Raw genomic sequence first — 20,797 nt, 5'->3', positions numbered from 1 at the left:
AGGTTGACTACAAGCAGCCCAGCCAAGAACAAAAGAACTGAAGCGCACAAAAAACAGAGCTTGCAGTTTGTGTCTAACGAAATTAATTGCCTGTTATTAAAAACGAAAACAGGCTGTCCATTTCAAGATGGTGTTGTAGGAGACTCCTGAACTCACTTCCTCCCAAGGACACACTGAATCTACAGCTACATATGAAACAATTCCCTCTGAAAGAAATTCAGAAAGTGAGCAATTCCAACACATTGGGCAAATGAGAAAAAACCCACATCAAAAACAGTAAGAGGCTGAGACACAATCTCGCCATATGCCCTGACCCTGGCACAGTGGCACACAACCGGGAGGCAAGTCACAACTCCCAGCTTCTCCCTGAGGAGTGATGGGTTTGGACCCCACAACTAGCAATCCCAACTTTAAAAACATTCACCTGAGAGATGGTCCCCTTTAAAAACATCTAGCTTTAAAAGCCAACAAGGCTTGCATCCACGAGATCCATGGCTACAGTGAATTAAGAGACAGTTGTTAAATGGCTTGCACAGACTCACTGTGGCTAATCCCCCAGGATCCAGCAGAGGTAGCAGACTGAAACCACTTGTACAGTGAAAGAAGCTGCAACCTGACGGGCAGGCTTCTAACTTAACACATATCAGGGGGCTGATGGTAATACTCTTCAGAGACCAGGTAAGTTGGTGGGCGCTATCTTTGTATCTTCCCTCTGCCTAGCTCCAGGCAGCCAGTGTCTCCCAGAAAGAGACTGTGCACACTGCTGGTACCCCAGATTTTGTGGCTGCAGCCCAGGGGATGCCCCTTGAACACCTGGCTCCGGTAGCCAGTGGGGCTTGTGTACATGAGTTGAACAGATGGTAGCAAACAAAGAAACAGTTCTTAACTGGCTATCATTCCAGGGCTCAGTGCAAATGGAGCAGACAGAAACATCCATCTCCCAGTTCTTGCCTGAAAGAGGTATATATGCATACTTTAAAAGCTGCTGCCTAAGGGTCCAGCTTACAATCAGCCTGCCTCATCTAGGTGCTGATGAGATTCTTTCCATTGACACAGTAACAGGTCTCAACTAATGGAAGCCATTAAGAACAAATAAGGCTGCTTCGACAATCACATGGGTTTGAGAGACAACCTCAAGAGCTAGGGAAGGGTTTAATGATAAGGTACATCTCCTACCCAAGACCACTACTTCAAGAATGGAAGATATGTGTATTTATCTAATGTATAGAAACCAACACAGAGAGTCAAGGAAAATGTAGAAACAAAGGAATATGTTTCAAATGAAAACACAAGATAAAACCTCAGAAAAAGACATTAAGGAAGTGGAGATAAGTGGTTTATCTAATAAAGAGTTAAAATAACAGTCATAAAGATGCTCACTGAGGTGAGGAGAACACAGTATGAACAAAGTGAGAATTTCAACAAAGAGACAGAAAACATAAGAAAGTACCAAACAGAAATCACAGAGCTGAAGAATAGAACTGAACTGGAAAATTCAATGCAGGGTTTCAACAGCAGACTAGATGAAGCAAAAGAAAGGACTGGTGAAGTCAAAGACACAGGAGTGCAATTCATTCAATGAGAGCAGTAAAAAGGAAACAGAACGAAACGGAGTGAGGTAGCTTAAGGGACTATGGAACAACATCATGTGGACCAATGTTCACATTGTAAGGGTCCCAGAAGAAGAAACAGAAAGAAAGGAACAGAAAACTTATTTGAAGACATAATGGCTGAAAACTTCCCTAGCCTGGGGCGGGAAACAGGTATCCAGAACCAGGAAACCCAGAGAATTATAAATAAGACGACCCAAAGGAACCCTATAAAGACACATTGTAATTAAATTGTCAAAAGTTAAAGACAAGAATCTTAAAAGCAGTAAAAGAAAAACAACTAGTTATGTACAAGGGAATACCCATAAGACTATCAGCATATCTTTCAGCAGAAACTTTGCAGGCCAGAAGGGAGTGGCACAATATATTCAAAGTGCTTAAAGGAAATGCTACCAACTAAGAATATTCTACCTGGCAAGACTCTACTTCAGAAGTGAAGGAGAGATAAAGAGTTATCCACACAAGCAAAAACCAAGAAGCTCATCACCACTAGAGTGGCCTTATAAGAATTCCTTATAAGGAATTTCTTAAGCTGAAATGAAAGGGCACCAATTAGTAACAAGAAAACATATGAAAGTATAAATCTCACTGATAAAGGGAAATATATAGTTAAAATCAAATAATCTAATGGTGTAATGGTGGTGGGTTAATCACTTATAAATCTAATATGAAGGTTAAAAGGCAAAAGTAGTAAAATTAAGTATAACTACAAAACTTTGTTAATGGATACACAAGATAAAAAGATGTAAATTATGACATCAAAAACATAAAAACATGGGGCAGGAGAGTAAAAATATAGAAGATCCTTTCTAATTACTGAAGGATCACCAGTAACTGTGATAAAAGAAACTAATAAAGCAGGTTTAGAAAGAAAAATTGCCTCCATTGAGCCTGTCATCAATCATCTAGAACATGAAGAAACAATTCTTCTCCAGATGCAAGAAGAAAAAACATAGAGATTAGACCAGCGAAGGATGAATAGAAGACAAGAGTTTTAATCCTTGGGGCTCTCTGAAGCTGACACAGGATTTCCATGGAAAGAGCAAAAAAAAAGTTTCCTCTGTCTTTGGTCACAGGTTAGTACAGTTAACAGGAGGTAAACATTTGGAATCTGCTGCATAACTCATTCATGTAATAAACTAAAAAAAAGCCATATAAAAACTTTAAAATTAAAAACTAAAATAAAGCTTTACCAATGAGTAAACAAAACTTAAATAGGTTTTTAAAAATCTCCTCTGAGACACTAAATTAAAAGATAATATATAATGATATAGATTCCTTCTGAGAGGTCTTGGAGGACTGGATCATAAAAAAACCTTCTGAAATACTTAGGTCTAAAACTAACAAAATATATAGGAGCTACATGAGGAAAACAACAAAACTCTAATGAAAGATATCAAAGTAGAACTAAATAAATGGAGACATATTCCATGTTTATGGATAAGAAGACTCAATTCTGTCAAGCCGTCAGTTTTTCCCAACTTGAGCTATAGATTCAATGCAATCCCATTACAAATCCCAGCAAGGGGGCCAGCCCCATGGCCGAGTGGTTGGGTTCGCACGCTCAGCTTCGTTGGCCCAGGGTTTCGCTGGTTCAGATCCTGGGCATGGACATGGCACTGCTCATCAAGCCATGCTGAGGCAGTGTCCTGCATGCCACAACTAGAAGTACCCACAACTAAAAATACACAACTATGTACCAGGGGGCTTTGGGGAGAAAAAGGAAAAATAAAATCTTTAAAATAAAAAATCCCAGCAAGTTATTTTGTGCATATTGACAAACTGATTCTAAAGTTTACATGGAGAGGCAAAAGACCCATAACAGCCAAGACAATATTGAAGGAAAAGGACAAAGTTAGAGGACTGACACTAACTGACTTCACGACTTACTATAAAGGTACAGTAATCAAGACAATGTTTATTAGTGAAAAAACAGACAAATAGATCAATGGAACAGCATAGAGCCCAGAAATAGACCCTGATAAATACAGTTAACTGATCTGTGACAAAGGAGCAAAGGCAATACAATGGAGCAACAAGAGTCTCTTCAACAAGTAGTGTGGAACAACAGCACATTCACATGCAAAAAAAGGAATCTAGACACAGACCTTACACCCTTCACCAAATGTTACTTGAAATGGATCACAGACCTAAATGTAAAACACAAAACTATAAACTTCCAGAAGATAAAATGGGAGAAAATGTTGGTGACTTTGAGTCTAGTGATGCCTTTTCAGATAGAACACCAAAGATATATCCATAAAAGAAATAACTGATAAGCTACGCTGCATTAAAAACTCTGCTCTGAGAAAGAATACCACAAGAATGAGAAGAAAAGCCACAGACTGGGAGAAAATATTTACAAAATTCAAATCTGATAAAGGACTGTTATCCAAAACATACAAATAACTTTTAAAACTCAACAGTAAAAAACAAACAACCTGATTAAAAAATGGGCCAAAGATCTTAGATACCTCACCAAAGAGATACACAGATGGCAAATACACATATAAAAAGATGCTCCACATCATATGTTATCTGGGAATTACAAATTAAAACAATGAGATACCACTACATACCTATTAGAATGGCCAAAATCCAAAAGACTGACAACACCAAATGCTGACAAGGATGTGGAGCAAGAGGAACTCTCATTCATTGCTGGTGGAATGCAAAATGGTAGAGCCACTTTGGAAGACAGTTTGGCTGTTTCTAATAAAACTAAACTTACTCTTACCACACAATCCAGCAATCGTACTTCTTGGTATTTACCTAAAGGAGCTGAAAACTCATATCCACACAAAAACCTTTACACAGATGTTTATAGCAGCTTTATTCATAACTACCAAAACTTGGAAGCAACCAAGATGTCCTTCAGTAGGTGAATGGATAAACTGTGGTACATCCAGACAATGAAATATAACTTAGCACTAAAAAGAAGTGGGCTATGAAGCCATGAAAAGACATGGAGGAATCTTAAATGCATATTACTAAGTGAAAGAAGCCAATCTGGGCAGGCTACATACTGTATGATTCCAACTATATGACATTCTGGAAAAGGCAAAACTATGAAAACAATAAAAGGATCAGTGTTTGCCAAGGGTGGGAGCAGATGAAAAGGCAGAGCAGAGGATATTTAGGACAGTAAAAATACTCTGTATGAAATTATAATGATGGATATAAGTCACTATACATTTGTCCAAACCTATAGAATGTACAACATCAAGAATGAACCCTAATGTAAACTATGGACTTTGAGTGATTATGATGTGTCAGTATAGGTTCATCCTTGGTGAAAACGTACCATTCTGGTGAGTGATGTTGATAACGGAGGAAACTATGTATGTGTGGGGGCAGGGGCCATATCATAAATCACTGCACCTTCCTCTCAATTTTATTGTAAACCTAAAACTTTTCTAAAAAAATAAAAGAAAAAAGAAATTTGCTACCAGCTTGTCCCTTAAGTTTCCCCTAAATAATGACAGTAAGGTAAGTCCCAGGAAGTGGCAGAGGGAAATGTGGTCAGAAGAAACTTATTTTGGGTTTTGCAATCTCCTTGATCTTCCTGATTTCCTGGTCAGACATGACATTGTAGTACCTGATGATGCGTGGGCTGTCCCACTCATCCTCCTCTTTGAAGGGGGCAATGAGCAGCTGTGGTGTCCTGTCGCCATGGTGGTACCTACAGAAAAGCCTCTTCCACTTCTGTGGTGTCTGGGGAGCAGAGAGCAACAAGCCCTGACCTAAGTCCCAGGCCCCTCTGGCTGAAGGCAATGGGCTCACTCCTTAGACCCACATCCCTATCCCATCAGAAAGGAAGCAAAAGCCCTTTTCTTGGTTGGCATAAATGACAACACAAACCATTCAATGCCTTCTTCTCTCCCAGGAACATCCCATCTCACATCCACAAGCCCTATGAGGGAGGCCACTCTTAGACTGAACTTGAACAACAATGACAATTTAGCTGACATGGGCTTTGGAAAAAACAGCCTCTCTTCTATCCATCTTCCTATAACATCCAGGGGAGACCAGCTCACTCTCGACTGAACCCTTTAGTGGTTCCTGTTCTCCAAAGCCTTGCAACTCATAGGATGGCCCATGGACCAGCAGTGAGAGCATCAGCTGGGCAACTGTTGGAAATACTGAATCTTAGGCTCTACCCCAATATTGCCAAATCAGAATCTGCATTTTAGCAACATCCCTGGGTGATTCTCATGCACGTTAAAGTTTGAGAAGCAGTGCCTAACAAAGTCAAGTCCAAGTTCTATATTATGATCTACCAGACCTTCCATAATATTAAAATCCTGAACACCACAGCTTCTTTTTTCAAATTTTATGCTCCACTAATACAAAAAATTCTTGTTATTCTCAAAATACAACGTAATTTTTCTCACTGTACATTTGCACATGGTGTGGTCTCAGCCTAAAGCTTCTCTTAGTACATTGTCCACAAGGCACACTAGTTCAAGAGTCCTTTCTTTATGAATGCTCATCCCTCTTTGTCCTAAAGTTAATTTACCTCTTCTTCTGTGTCATCACCAAATCCTGCATATACCATTGCTGTAGTAAAATTACTTATTTATGTTTTTAATTTCCCTTTAATAGACTACCCTCTTCCAGGACAGGGTCATACATTATTCATTTTTGCACGTTTCGCTATTACTGAGCCAGAAACACAGTGGATGCAAAACATTAATGCTAGTTATGCCAAAATACAGGCAAAAAGGAACTTTCCAAAGGCAGTAAACTAACAAACTATCAAAGAAAAAAAAAAGCTTTGTGAATTAATCAAAGTAGAGCACAATAAAGATTTGGTGAAGAACTGAAAAAAATTGCTTAATTTTTTCCATGGCATATAACAAAAAATTGTTGAGTAAATAATATATAAATGGTCTTAATGCCTAACATCTAAAATAAACATTCAATATAACTGTAACACTAAAAAAAGACCCAATGGTGCATTCAAGGGACAGGTATGAGGACTAGAATACCTTCTCAACCAAATCTGGCCTTCCAAAGCCCAGAGCCCTACACAGTCATACTGCCGGGTGATCTGAAGGTCTCCCAAAGATCCCAAGCAATCCTTTCAACTCCATCGACCCCCTTCCCCATCTTACAAGTTTAATACCCTCTCCACAGCAGAGGCTCTCATAAAACAAAACCTCTTGGTTTTGCAGATGGTCCAGGGAATCCTGAGGGCATTGTTGGATATCTCATGCTTGGTCTCTGATGCCCCACTTCCAGGCTTTCCTGTCCTTTCTTCCTCCAACAACTTCACAAAGTATGGCAGATTCAGCCAGGCTTGTTCATGAGAGGAGTCTGAACAGAGAAAAGCAAACAGCTAACAATCAGAGAGGTCACTCAGGGAAGCTCTGCAATTCCCCTTCTTCAAACTACTCTGACAAAACTGTATGGAATTTGAACATTGTCCAGAATTAGAATTGAGAGAGAAACAAAAACTAGAATGGAAAAAACCCACCCCACTTTGCCTCACTCACCACTCCAGAGAGCTCTAGCACAGACAGGCAGCCAGGGGTCCTGCCTCACATTCATAACTCAGCTTTATCCCCACAATACCCAAGAGAGAAGTATAGGCAGCATTTTGGTTCTCCATTCCTCAGATAAGAAAACCAAGACCTAGAGTAATCAAGGAACTTAGGTCAAGATGATATAGAAAGAAAAAGGCAAACCAGAACTAGAGCCCAGATGTCTAACTCCTGGTCTAAAGCTGTTACTGAAACACTCAAAGGAATTTACAAAGCTTATTTCACACATAGGATGCTCCCGGGCTAGCCAAAGCACAAATGAAAAGGCTCTGATAATAATGTAAACACGAGAAAGATTTCCCTGAGTCAGGGCAGCAAAGACTAAGAGTGTGAAATCTTCCCAAGCTTATGAATAGAAAATAGGTGTTCATGATGGTGTAACTGCCCTTTTCAAAAGAAAACATATTACAGTCAAATTAAAAGTGGCCCTTTGGTCATCCAGAGTGACTCTGAATCCAGCATTGGAGTATCTTCTTCTAAGCTCTCACAGTTCTCTGAACCTCTATCATGTCATTTTCTACAATCCATTGAACTTATCTGTTTACATGACTAATCCACGACTACCACCCCCAATTAGATGATAACATATTTAGAGAGTAAGCCATAAATATTTTACTTTGTTGCCTAGTACAGCATTTGCTGACTTTAATAACAATGAGGTGGCTCTGTAATACCCCCATTTGTTGGTTGCCTTTATGCCAGAACATCTTCCTGGAAAGAAAGGGAATGCACCACCTGTCAAGGAGCTCCTTCCACTTTTTGGCATCCGTTAAATTTCTCTTCAAACAGAACCCAAGTACATACTGTTTCCATATTCTCCTCATGTTCTAGGGCTAACCTTAGGCCACAGAGAACAAACATAATTAATTGCTCTAATTCTTTAGTGAATCCTTCCTTCTTCCAATAATTTCAATTATTCATTATGATTCTGCCACCAATCTGTAGGTTTTACAATACCAGCAAGCAATTCTCTGACACCAGCTGGGTGTCCTATAATTTAACTCAATTCTGACATTATCCACTTGAAGACAGCATCAGATTCCACAGGTTAAGGGCTCAGTCCTACAAGACTGTCTCCTATCCACCCCCACTTCAGAGGTACCAATGGGTGTGTCTGACCTACTGGCTATAGATGAGAGGTTCTGACAACCCCCAATTTGGATGTGATTAATTTGCTAGAGTGGCTCAGAGAACTCAGCGAAACATTTTACTTACTAGAATACCAGTTTATTATTAGAATATAATTTAGGAACAGCCAGATGAAAAAGATGCATAGGGCAAAGCTATGTGAGAAGGAGTATGGAGATTCCAAGCTCTCTGGGCTTGCCACTCTCCCAGCCCCTCCACATGTTCAGTAATCCAGAAGCTCTCTGAACCCCATCCTTTTGGGTTTTTATGGAGGCTTCATTACATACACATGATTAAATCATTGGCCATTAGCAATGGATTCAACCTCCAGTCTCTCTCCCCTTCCCTGGAGTTCAGGTGGCTGTGACTGAAAGTTTCAGCTCTCTAATCACATGGTTGGTTCCCCTGGCAACCAGCCCTCATCCTCAGGTTACCTAGCTTTCCAAAAGTCGCCTCATTAACATAACAAAGACACCTTCATAGCTCTCATCACTTAAGAAATTCCAAGGGTTTTAGGAGCTCTGTGCCAGCAACTGGAATGAAAACCAAATATATATTTCTTATTATAAATCACAATATCACAATTCATTCAATACAGAGCAAACTAAGTATTTAGCATTACACTGAGGTGAAAAATGCAAAAATGGTAAAAATTAGTTTTTGCTTACTGGGGGAAACAATTTAATAAAGGCAATATAGTTGTTGTGGGGGATCAGAATTGGCCACCCCAAAATGTGTCTCTTTGGCTTGATTATTTTTATTTTTATTTTTTGGAAGAAGATTAGCCCTCAGCTAACTACTGCCAGTCCTCCTCTTTTTGCTGAGGAAGCCTGGCTCTGAGCTAACATCCGTGCCCATCTTCCTCTGAGCTAACATCCGTGCCCATCTTCCTCTAGTTTATACGTGGGACGCCTACCACAGCATGGCTGCCAAGCAGTGCCATGTCCGCACCCGGGATCCAAACCAGCAAACCCTGGGCCCCCATAGCGGACGTGCATACTTAACCGCTGCACCACCGGGCCGGCCCCCTTTGGCTTGATTATTTTTAAGAACAAAAGACTCTGAAAGAAACTTTGACCTTCCCCCTAATCGCCTAAAAGAATTTAAAACAGAAGGGCCTCTTTCAGGAAAGAGCTAATACTATAAGATAACTGTAATGTAATGTAAAATGCGTCTCTCAGGTCACACTGTCTACAGTTGGCCTATTTGCATTTCCACCTCCATGTAAATTGCCTTCCTTCCCCTTGAAGCCCCAAACCACTACCCCCAACATCCTCCACCATTTTGGCAAGTTACTCAGTTTTCCTGGGTCTCTCCCATGTATACATGTTATAAAGCTTTGTTTGATTTTCTCCTGTTATTCTGTCTCATGTCAATTTACTTCATAGCCCAGCCAGAAGGACCCAGAGTGTAAAGGAATTGTCTTCCTCCCCTTCAATGTAAATGAACAAGTAAAATAAAACATAATAAACTTCTAAGGGGGAAAGAATCACAGGCTACTATAGAACAAATGGAAGATACACTTGCAGAGGGGAAGAGGAGGAGGTCAGAGTAGATTTATCAGAAGAGAGAACACCTCAGTTGTGATCCCTGTTACTTGAGGACAGCTTGACGTCCCAATGGAGTTTTTTCTTTTTCCTCCTATAATTTATCTCTATCAAATTTATACATGCCTGTATTTTAAATTCAAATAGTTCTTGAAAGCTTATGAAGAAAAATAGGAATCACCTGTTCCCACTCCTCCCTCTCCATTCCCATGTCCCAAAGGTAACCCCTGCTTTCCTGTGCTCGGGGAGAGCCATGACTTTGGAAATGATTCCACATGGTCTCCTATTTGCTGCAAATATACTTTATGTTATGCGTCAACTACTTCTGGTGGAGAGTGTGAGTTTTAACTCAACAGCAAGTAAACTCGCTTTGGTTTGGTTACAGTATCTCTTTAGCGAATTTCTACTACTATGTCAAAGACTAACCAGTTGTTCACCAATCCTGTTTCAGCTTCTGAGAAACAGAGAAACTCTACATTTCCTAACCTTCCTTGAAATTAGATTGGGGCCATAATAGTTCTGGCGAAGAGAATGTGGTCAGAAGTGATGAATGCCACTTATAGGCCTGGTCTCTAACATGTATCTAGGATGAAAAAACTCCAAAACAGTAGAGTCATTCTGGAGTGGAGGAAATCTAAATCCTTGAATCAACATTTAGAGGAGAGCCACCCAACCTGCACAGGACTTTGTGTGAATGAAAACTAAAATTTTATCCCTTTATGTCTTGAAGATTTGGAAATTTGTTACCATACATAGTCTAGCCTGTTCCAACTAATGCAACTGAGTCACAAGAACTCAGTGAAATATTCTGCCCAAGGCCAGGGGAGGGGTCAGCTGGTAACTGGGGTGAAGAGGCAGGCCAACAGAGCAAATCACTTGCTCTGTCTAGCTCCCAAGAGGTCTTACCAAGAGAAAGCAGTTGATGGGTGAAGTCTGATGTGGATTAAGGCTGCCCCAGCTAGAGAAGCCCAAGGTGACCTGGCCTACATGCCAAACTATACGACCCAGTGGACTTTTTTTATGGTATGAATTAGGACTGCCCCAGGGAGAGAAGCCCAGGGCATCCTCACCTACATGCCGATCTATGTGGCCAGATTCGTATCTAAAGTTATATGACCGCACAATAACCAGACCCCATCTGCACTGAAATCATTTAATGACTTTTTACATTATCTTTTCTTTTTTCCAGTAAAAATAAGTCACGTACCCATGCCTTATAAAATTAGCCCTAACCCTCAACTCGGGGCAGCAGCAGGAGCTCTGACTGCCCGTGGGTCCTGTCCCCACACACCAGCTCTGCCTGCCCATGGGTCCTGTCCCCATGCCAGCGGGGGCAGCAGAAGCGGTGGCAGCAGAAGCTCTGACTGCCCATGGGTCCTGTCCCCATGCTATTCTATACTATTCTCTAAATAAAAGAGCACTACTGCCAGATCTTGAGAGTCTAAGAAATCTTTCTTTTGACTCCTTGGCTCACCAACCCCGCATCAAAGTCCACCGCCCTATACAGGTCCCCAAGCTGGAAGCTAACATTCCTAGATAATCCAGGACCTGGACCTTAGAGATGGCGCTGTGCTCCCCTGCATTCAGTTACTTCAGCACCTGTTCCATCCAAAAAATTCAGTGGTGAAAGTCGCTGATGTTGTAGGCTGTCTGACCCAGTCTGAAGCAATCACTAACACTCAGGGTAGAACAATACTTGGTCCCTAAAAGCAATAAGAACAATGATAGTCCTGAGAGAGGACATAAAATGTGATCTCCGGGGTCAATAAAGAGATTCATCCCACTCCATTACCACTCCCCCCAAACAGCCAAATACAGCTGTTTCCTTTTTACATTTATCTCTAAGTACATGCTTCAGAAAATCGTCAAATGATCTTCAGAACTATGTTTGGTTAAGGTAAGGGGTTTAACCCTACAAAAGATACTGACATGAGCTCCCGTGGACCAGCTTATTAGTGGGGATATAATTTGTTTAAAAAGGTAGCATGGGGTGGGGAGAATAAGTATGAATCAGGAGATCTGGGCAGGTTCTTATCTAAAATAACACAAAAATGAGAGACTAATAAAGTCTATGTTTGATGAAGCAGGGTACTGAAAGTCATCTGCCTATTATACCAAAGCTGCTAAGGCACAACCATTCAGTTTCTCTTATTTTTCCTAAAATCAGATCTCAGCTTCCTAGAACATGAAGCCTTCCTGATTTTCATCTCCTAGATCCCCATGAAAGGCTCAGTGTCAGTGTCCAATGTACACATTAGGATAGACGTGGAGAGGGCTGATGGCCACTCTGAGTTTACTATAACCAGCGTTTCAATATATACATAGCTTACAGCTGTTAAACATACACAGGTGTTCTGGATGAAGTAATTAGTGAATGCCAAGAACTCTTAGTGATTTCTCAAGGAGCCCTTCCTCGGTTTCTGTTTTGATATTATCATGTTATTGCTGTGCTCGTATATTTTTATCTCAGAGAAAGCAAGGTCTCCTAGGCAACAGCCCCTCCTGCTCCCAATATCGATATCGTGTCTCCATCTGTGCCCCCAGGCGACTGCGCCTGTCTTAGGTTGCCTCCCCCGGAGGTCTTACCCATCATTGGCTGACTGCTCTTCTCACCTCTGGGTCACAGTTTGTTGGCAAGCCTTTTCCAGTGATTATTAACCCTTCCTGCGTCAGGGGCAGCTACAGCTCAGAGTTCCCAGAACACCTCACAGCCAGAAAAGATGATACTAGGGCATAAGTAGCTTCTTTTTCTATATTTCTCAAGTCCTACAGGATAAAATAGCAAGTTCTGAAGGAAAGAAGGGCAATTTTGAAGCAACTGTTCACAAAGGGAACCCATGGATATTGCTTACCTGCCAGCACCCCCTTGGAAAGAGCCTTCAGATCCAGTTTGTACGTGTGCTGAAGAAGCAGCAGGGCCTTAGCAGCCTGAATGTCATCCTCCTCTGTAGGGAAAAACTTGTGCAATCATGTGAACCTGGCAATAAACTCTTCCACGTACCAGAGAGGCAGAAAGCAAAGGAGAGACCAAAAAAAGATCACATGAAATTAAAAGGAAATAAAGCAAGTAAAGAACAGACTAGGGCATACCAGCTGACCTCAATGCAATCTACTTTACACAAACCTGAAATAACCTGGAAATAGTGGGAATGAGGGGGCTGGGATGATGACTTTCTCAAACTATGTTGTCCAGTACGGTGACTACTGACCACATGTGGCTATTAAAATGTAAATGTATTAAAATTAAATAAAATTTAAAATTCAGTCCCTCAGTCACACTAGTTACATTTCAAATACTCAATAGCCAGATATGGTTACTTACTAATGGTGGATAGCACAGATATAGAATATTTCCATCATCACAGAAAGGTTTATTGTACGGTGCTGTTCTAAAAGAGCTCCTAGAACAAAAAAAACTTGAGAAAATTCTGTTGCAGACTTACTAGAATATCCTTAAAATGAATCCTTGGTAGTGCTGCAATGTAGCTTACTGAGGTGAATGCAAATTATTTCTAGAGGAATTCACTTTGGCGCAGACCTCAAAGAATTTCCACAAACTTCCAAGGAACGCAAGTAGCTCTCAGTAGGAACAACAACAAAACAAGCAGAATCAGTGCCATAAAAATTCAGATGTTAGAATTATCTGACACACAATATGAAGAAGTATACTTACTATGTCTGAAGAAGTGAAACAGGGACTTGAAATACAACAAAATTGCAAGAAGGTGTGAAACAAACAAAAACTATTCAATTTGAAATATATAATAACTGAATTAAAAACTCAGTAGATTGGGACTTCTGGTTTTGGCCATGATAATGTAGCTTGCATTGAACTAACTTTCCCATCAAAACGAACTATAAAATATGAACAGAATCAATAAAACAATTATTTGAAGGCATTGGAGAACAATTAATGCAGACTATCTTGGGGGCTATATTCCTTAAGAAAAGGAGGTACAAGAGGTGAACTCCATATTTAGCCTGAATTTTCTAAAAACCACTTAATTGTACACTTAAAAATGAATGGATTTTATGGTATGCAAATAGATCCTCAATAAAGCTGTTTAAAAAAAATCAGTGTTCTTCTCTAAGGAATTGAATGGTCCCATGGAAAAGATCAGATATACTGGCATTTTGATGCTTCCTAGAGTATGACCAGCACTCTACCCAATAACTAAGCCAAATCCTGCCAGTGTAAAGTTCTTCCCATATTTTCAGTATTTCCAACAGGTTTCTAATTTCCTCTCTCAACTTATCCTCTCTCATATGAACAGATAAACAAAAATTCACCAGGCATTTAATGAAAGCCTCCAACGTTAGAATCCATGATAATACTAAAAGGGAGAAAAAAGAATCCTGGATGAAATACATACAATAATGGGAATAAACACAAATTTCCTTAAAATTATTATATAATACTTAGAGATATCTATGATGATAGTACATCCAAAACACAAATGCAAAATGCTACATAAAAAAGAACAATGATCAGAAAAATTAAAAAGATCTTAGAAATTCAAAATATGACTACCAAAATACAGAATGCAAAGTAAAATAATCAGTTCTAGGAAGTACAAAAAATAGGCAAAGAAATGAAAAATGCAAGAAAAACAAAAAGTAGCATTAGGATCAATGCAACAGATCTCTCATCCACCTAATGTGAGTTTTAGAAAGAGAGAAAGAGAAAATAGATGAAAAGGAATTATCAGAAATACCATTTTCCAGAGCTAAAGAAAAACACAATCTCTATATTGAATGGGCTCACAAAGTGCCATCCTGAGAAAATGAAGCAAACAAACAAAAAACTCCCCAATATTTAAAATATAATTTTGAAATCTCCAGCCCAAGGATAAAGATAAGATCTTGCAAGGTTCAAGAAAGAAAAAATAGGTATTTTGCCATAAAGCCAGAATCACACTGGTATCAGTCTTCCCATCAGCAACAGTAGACACCAGAACAACTACAGTTCTGAGGCAAAACTACTTTCAATTTTGGCATGCTTGAAGCAGGACTAAAGAATGAATAAGATCTATTTGAACAGGAAAATGAAAGTCTCTAGAAATATTTTTTTTAAAGCAACTCATAATAACTCATTATATTAGACTTAGAAAATAAAAATAAAAGATATTCTGACTTCTGCTTCTGCCCACAAATATTAAGTGCTACAAGATTTTCCCTCCCACCATAAACAACTAGAAAATTGGACAAAATAAATCAAGCAACTGTTTTCTGAAATCGAAGAAAAGGCAAAGCAGGACTGATCCCTGAGAAAAGAGAAACGAACGAGGTGAGCCCTACAACAGCCCCATCTTTCTGCCTGGAGACAAATTCTGGACATCACTATAGGGAGAGGTAACCCAAAAAGACCTCAGTGATGTTCTTAATTGAGGAGACATAGATCAGGGTTTTGGGATGCCAAGGCCACAAGAAATTACAGAACAGAGCACCACCAAAGAGGAAGAAGCTAATTACACACATAAAAGATCCTGAAATCTGCAAACGAGTCTCCTTTAGTCTTTGGCTAAATACCATTCTGCATACGCATAAAGTGAAAATCCAAAAGCTAGACAAATAATGTGGGGGAAAGAACAATTATCAAGCAACTTTAAGCCAAACAATTATCCGCATTTACACAAGGCAGGGAATCATTTGATTTCCACCATCAAAGTGGAGAAACAGTGCTGAATATATGGGGCACTGAGTAAAGATCCCACCAAAAAGAGGTCTTGTAAGAAGGGTTAAATAATCCACAGAATCAGACTACACTAGATCCACTATAACAAAATTAAAAGCAAGTGAAGAGGTTCAGAATAGGCCTCCCCAAGGTGTGCCACTTTGACATGTGCAATATTTGCAGCTAAAGGCAATCGAGACTCTTTGGGCTCAAGAGATACTTTTATCTCTCCCTTAAAGAATTTAAATTGGGGGCCTTGCCCATAATAAATTATCACCAGAAATAAATTTTCATGACCTATCTGTATGGCAAGGCAAACCTCTAATTACTGAACATCTGCTCTTCTTATCATCCTATGAATTAACCTCCTCCCCTCTGAAGCCAGTGGCCCCATCCCATTCCTTAGCTCAAGATGGCATATATACCTCATTTTACCTTTTATCTCTGAACCTGTCAAGTATTGAGACTTTGACTCAATACTTTGACTCTGTCATGTATGTGGGGTTCCCATTAAATTGGATTTTCTCCTATTAATCTGTCTCATGTCAATTTATCTCTTAGAACAGCCAGAAGAACCTAGAAAAGTAGAGGAAAATTTCTGCCTCTCCCACACAAGCTTCAAAGGGATAAAACTGATCTGTAATTTAAATACTTGGTAGAATAAATAAAACACTCTTTAAAAGCATACAAAATCCAATGCAAAATTCACAATTCTGGCATCCAATAAAAAATTACGAGTCATGTGAAGAAATCAGGAATATGTAGACCATAATCAGAGAAAAAAAATCAATCAATAGAAACAGACTCAACAATGACAAATTATGAACTACCAAATAAGGATGTTAAGACAGCTATTATAAATATTATGAATAAACACAAGGCTATAAAGAAAAACTTGAACAAAATGAGGAGAGAAATAGAGATTATTTTTAAAAAACTGAGTGGAACTTGTGGAAATGAAAAATACAAAATCTGAAATAAAATTATCATGAGGTGAGATTGCAACATGTTAGACACTGCAGAGGAAAAGATCAGTATATGAGAAAACAACAACAGAAATAATCCAAATTTAAAAAGGGAGATTTAAAAAAAAGATGGAAAATACAGGAATAAAGCCTCAGTGTAGGAAAATACAAAGCAGTCTAATATATGTGCAGTTAAATTCCGAGAAAGAGAAGAGAAGGAGTGGGAAAATAGAAAAAAAAATGTATTTGAAAACTGATAGCCAAAATTTTTCAAACAGATAAAACTATAAATGTACAGATTCAAGAGGATCAAGGAACCCAAGTATGACAAACACAAAGAAAACCACATGAGGGCACATCATAGCTAAATTATTACAAAAACAGGGAAGAAAATGAAATCATTATGTTCAGAGGAGCAAAGACAAAATGACATCAGATATCTCACTGAAACTACGAAAGTACATAGCCAGAAGGAAATGAAATATCTTTAAATTGTTGAAAGAAAAAAAGCCAATGTGGAATTTTACACTTCATAAAAATATCTTTGAAAAATAAAGGTGAAATGAAGACTTTCAAGACAAACAAAAGTTAAAAGTACTCATTACCAGACCTCCACTACAAGAAAAGTTAAAGTTCTATAGGCAGAAAGAAAATTACACCAGATAGAAACTTGTATCTACACAAAGGAATAAAGAGTGCTGGAAATGGTAATTATGTGGATAAATATAAAAAAGATTTTTCCTCATCATTTAATCTCTTTAAAAAACAACTGACTGTTTAAAGCACAAATAATAGCAAGGTACTGTGGGGTTCATAACACATGTCCAAGAAAAATGTATTACCATAATAGCAAAAAAGAAGAAGAGGAGAAAATGGAGGCATGGGGTTATAAAGTTTTTTACATATATGTAAAGAGGCATGCCAATTTTTAGGTGTACAGATCAGGAGTGTTACGTACATTCACATATGTGCAACCAGTCTCCAGAAATCTTTTTATCTTGTAAAAGTGTAAGTGAAAAATGGTTAAGATGGTAAATTTTATGTTATACATATTTTACCACAATCAAATTTTTTTAAAAAAACAGTATGTAACTGGCCTAAGGACACACATACAAACCGATGGAATAGTTTAGAAAGCCCAGAAATAAACCCTCACCTATATGGTCAACTGATTTTCAATAAGGATGCTATGATCATTCAATGAGGAAAGGACAGTCTTAAGAATGAATGGTCCTGGGAAAACTGGATATCCAGACTCAGAAGAATGAAACTGGACCCTTACCTTACATCATATACAAAAATTAACTCAAAATCCGTTAAGTTTAGTCAAAGATCTAAACTTAAGAGCTAACACTATATAACTCTTAGAAGAAAACATTGAGGAAAATCTTCATGATGTTGGATTTGGCAACAATTTCATGAGTATGATCAAAGGTCTGATAAATAAATGGCCAATAAGCACATGAAAAGGTGCTCAATATCATTAGCCAGTAGGGAAATGCAAATCAAAACCACAATGAGACACCACTTCATACCTACTAGGATGTCTATAATAAAAAAACTGGAAAAAAGGACACGTTGGCAAGGATGTGGAGAAACTGGAACTCTCATGCATAACTGGTGGGAAAGTAAAATGGTGCAGCCACTGAGGAAAACTGTTTGTCAGTTCTCAAAAAGTTAAACACATAACTACCATATGACCCAGCAATACAACTTCCAGGTATATATCCAAAGGAATTGAAAGCAGGGACTCAAACAGATATCTATAGATCAATGTTCATAGCAGCATTATTCACAATAGCCAAAAGGGGGAAAGAGCTCAAGTGTCCACAGATTAATGGATAAATAAAATGTGGCATACATACACAACAGAATACTATTCAGGCATAAAAAATAATGAAATTTTGATATACGCTACAGCATGGATGGACTTTGAAAACACACTTACCAAAATACATCAGACACAGAAGGTCAAATATGACAAAATTCCACTTATATAAGGTACCTAGAATAGCCAAATTCACAGAGGCATCACCAGGAGCTAGTGGACGGGGAGAAAGGAGAGTTATTATTTAATGGTTACAAAGTTTACGTGGGAGATGATTAAAAAAAGTTTGGGGATAGATAGTGGTGATGGATACACCACTGTCTTGTGAATGTGTTTAATGCCACTGAATTGCACGCTCACAAATGGTTAAAATAATAAACATTATGCATATTTTACAATAAAATAAAAAATAGAGAAAAAATAAAAACAAAGGCTGATTCTTTAAAAATATTTTTTAAATAGTCAAAATCGTCAAGAAAAAAAGATATAAATCAGCAAATGCTGTTAAGAATGAAAATAATCAATAAAACAAAGGACATTTAATATCACAAACTAATAACTATGAACAAGTATAGGCCAATACATTTTAAAACCTAGAAAAAACAAAATGACAAAAGTAGGCATAAGAAGAAAAAGAAAGCTTAATTAGACCAACAGACATTAAGGAAATGAAAATACATCAAATACCTCTCTCTAAAAAATTCCCCAGGTCTTGACAGTTTTATTTGTGAGATCTAATAAAGTTTCAAGGAACGCATTCTCAAATACCCTCACAATCTCAGAGAGAGATTCATAAATATGAGGGAAAGGTCACGTACACACATGCACACACAGTACACACATACACACACACACAAACATACAGCTCAGCTCACCAATGCATGGGTCCTGGAGGATAAAGCTCTCCACTAATGACCAATCCTTATTTAGATGCTTCAGCACCTTGTATACATCCACTAATTTTCCTAAGTCTTCCTTATCTTCAGGAATTATAAGGTTCAGAGCATCTCTTTTCTCAGTCCAGCTATGGGATTTGTTGGGGGAAAAAACAAAAAGACAAAAATAATTAAATCCAAATTAAGATATTTTATAACAAATTTTAAAAGCGTCTCTCAAATATTGTGAATTTAGTATGTATCAGGCCCTAGAATAAGGAATTAAAAACATTATCTCCAATAATCTTCCCAATCATCCCATGAATCAAGTATTAACACCTCCCCCGCCAACTCCAACTATACAGATAAAATCGGCTCAGAGAGTTTAAGTCACATGACTTCCCCAGGTCTTATAACTGGTAAATAATAGAGTCAGGATATAAGCCCAGGTAAGTGTAACCCCAAAACCAATGCTTTTAATCACTAAGTTATAACTGCCTCCAGATCAGCAAACATATCACCAATATCTGGTTGAATAGATTAGGAAAGAAGATAAGTACATCCACACACAGAGAGTGAGATATACTCTTTCTGAAGGACAACTCTGCAAGTCTGGAATCTAACAATTTCATTTCTATGACTATACTTTCAGCAAGTGTGCAAAGATGGAAGTATAACAAACATCGTTCACTGAAACGTTTTTCCAAATACTTAAAATGTTCAACAAGAGGGAATTTATTAAATTAATTATGATATCGCTACATAATAGAATATGGCACCATTAAAATGATGATGAAATCCATATTTACTAACAAAAAGGCATTAGCTAGAAACCTACTATGAAATAGTAAATGTTATGATCCAATTTTGGTTAAAACTTAACTAAAATTGGCTAAAATAAATAATATTTTTGTGCCAGTGTATGTAAAAAAAAGCCTGGAAACATAGACATCATGGTCATCTCACTGGGAAATTATGAATGGGTTTTACTTGCTTCTTTATTCCTACAATTGTCATGTTGGTTGCCAACTTTCCTGTCATGTTGGTAACCCCCCTCCAGCTTCCTATGAAAATAACTCTGTTCAGGTATCCACCCCCTTCCACACAGCAATTTGCTTCAGGGAAAGCTAGGGCCATTCACTGATCATGTGCTGAGCAGTCCAAGGCTCAAAGCTAATCATGGCGGTACTGTGACCCTTGTCAGTGATTTCTTTTAGCTTGAGCAAGTGATGCAATTTATGCCAATGAGACATAAGTTTACCGGGAGACAATGGAAAAGGTTCCTTCAGTGTTATAAATAAAAGTAAGAAATGGCTCTTTAGCTGAATATTGTGTTGTGTCTAAATATGACACCTTAAAGACACCCTGGTTGAAGAGAGTTAATCTGAGAAGCAGCTATGTCAACAGCAACAGAAAGAAAAGATGAAAAGAACCTGAGCCTCTCTATCAGCTAGCCCTAAAAGTGCCTTATCTCAGGATTTCTTTTTATGTATGGTATTACATTTTCCCCATTGTTTAAACTATTACTTTCTGCCAAAAGCATCTTGAAATCAAAATATTTTTGTATAGTCTTCATTTTGTTTACAGTATGAATGTATAATTTCTATGTCTCTGCTTAGAAGTA

The 20,797-nt window shown here is 38.4% G+C and overlaps 1 protein-coding gene across 26 annotated transcripts in view; it reads right to left on the bottom strand.

Moving 5' to 3' along the window:
* The window catches only part of LOC123290210 (uncharacterized), a 140,626-nt gene that overhangs the window by 101,709 nt on the left and 18,120 nt on the right, over positions 1-20,797 (bottom strand). For 19 of the 26 annotated variants that reach the window (XR_011505831.1, XR_011505830.1, XR_011505840.1 and 16 more), the window contains 8 exons: positions 19,174-19,322; positions 13,275-18,511; positions 12,684-12,821; positions 12,445-12,597; positions 11,431-11,534; positions 8,719-8,817; positions 7,109-7,247; positions 6,739-6,929 (listed from right to left, as the gene is read on the bottom strand). Coding sequence is in view for 13 of the 26 variants with exons in the window: in XM_070517455.1 (XP_070373556.1) it covers positions 6,739-6,929; positions 7,109-7,163 (246 nt within the window). In the remaining 13 variants the exon portion in view is untranslated. The remainder of the gene's footprint in view (positions 1-6,738; positions 6,930-7,108; positions 7,248-8,718; positions 8,818-11,430; positions 11,535-12,444; positions 12,598-12,683; positions 12,822-13,274; positions 18,512-19,173; positions 19,323-20,797) is intronic. The other 7 variants (XM_070517459.1, XM_070517453.1, XM_070517462.1 and 4 more) reach the window with 7 other exon arrangements.

This window comes from Equus asinus, chromosome 9 (genome assembly GCF_041296235.1).
Source record: "Equus asinus isolate D_3611 breed Donkey chromosome 9, EquAss-T2T_v2, whole genome shotgun sequence".
NCBI lineage: Eukaryota > Metazoa > Chordata > Mammalia > Perissodactyla > Equidae > Equus > Equus asinus.
The sequence above is the reverse complement of the archived record's forward strand: the minus strand, read 5'-3'. Positions and strand labels throughout refer to the sequence as shown.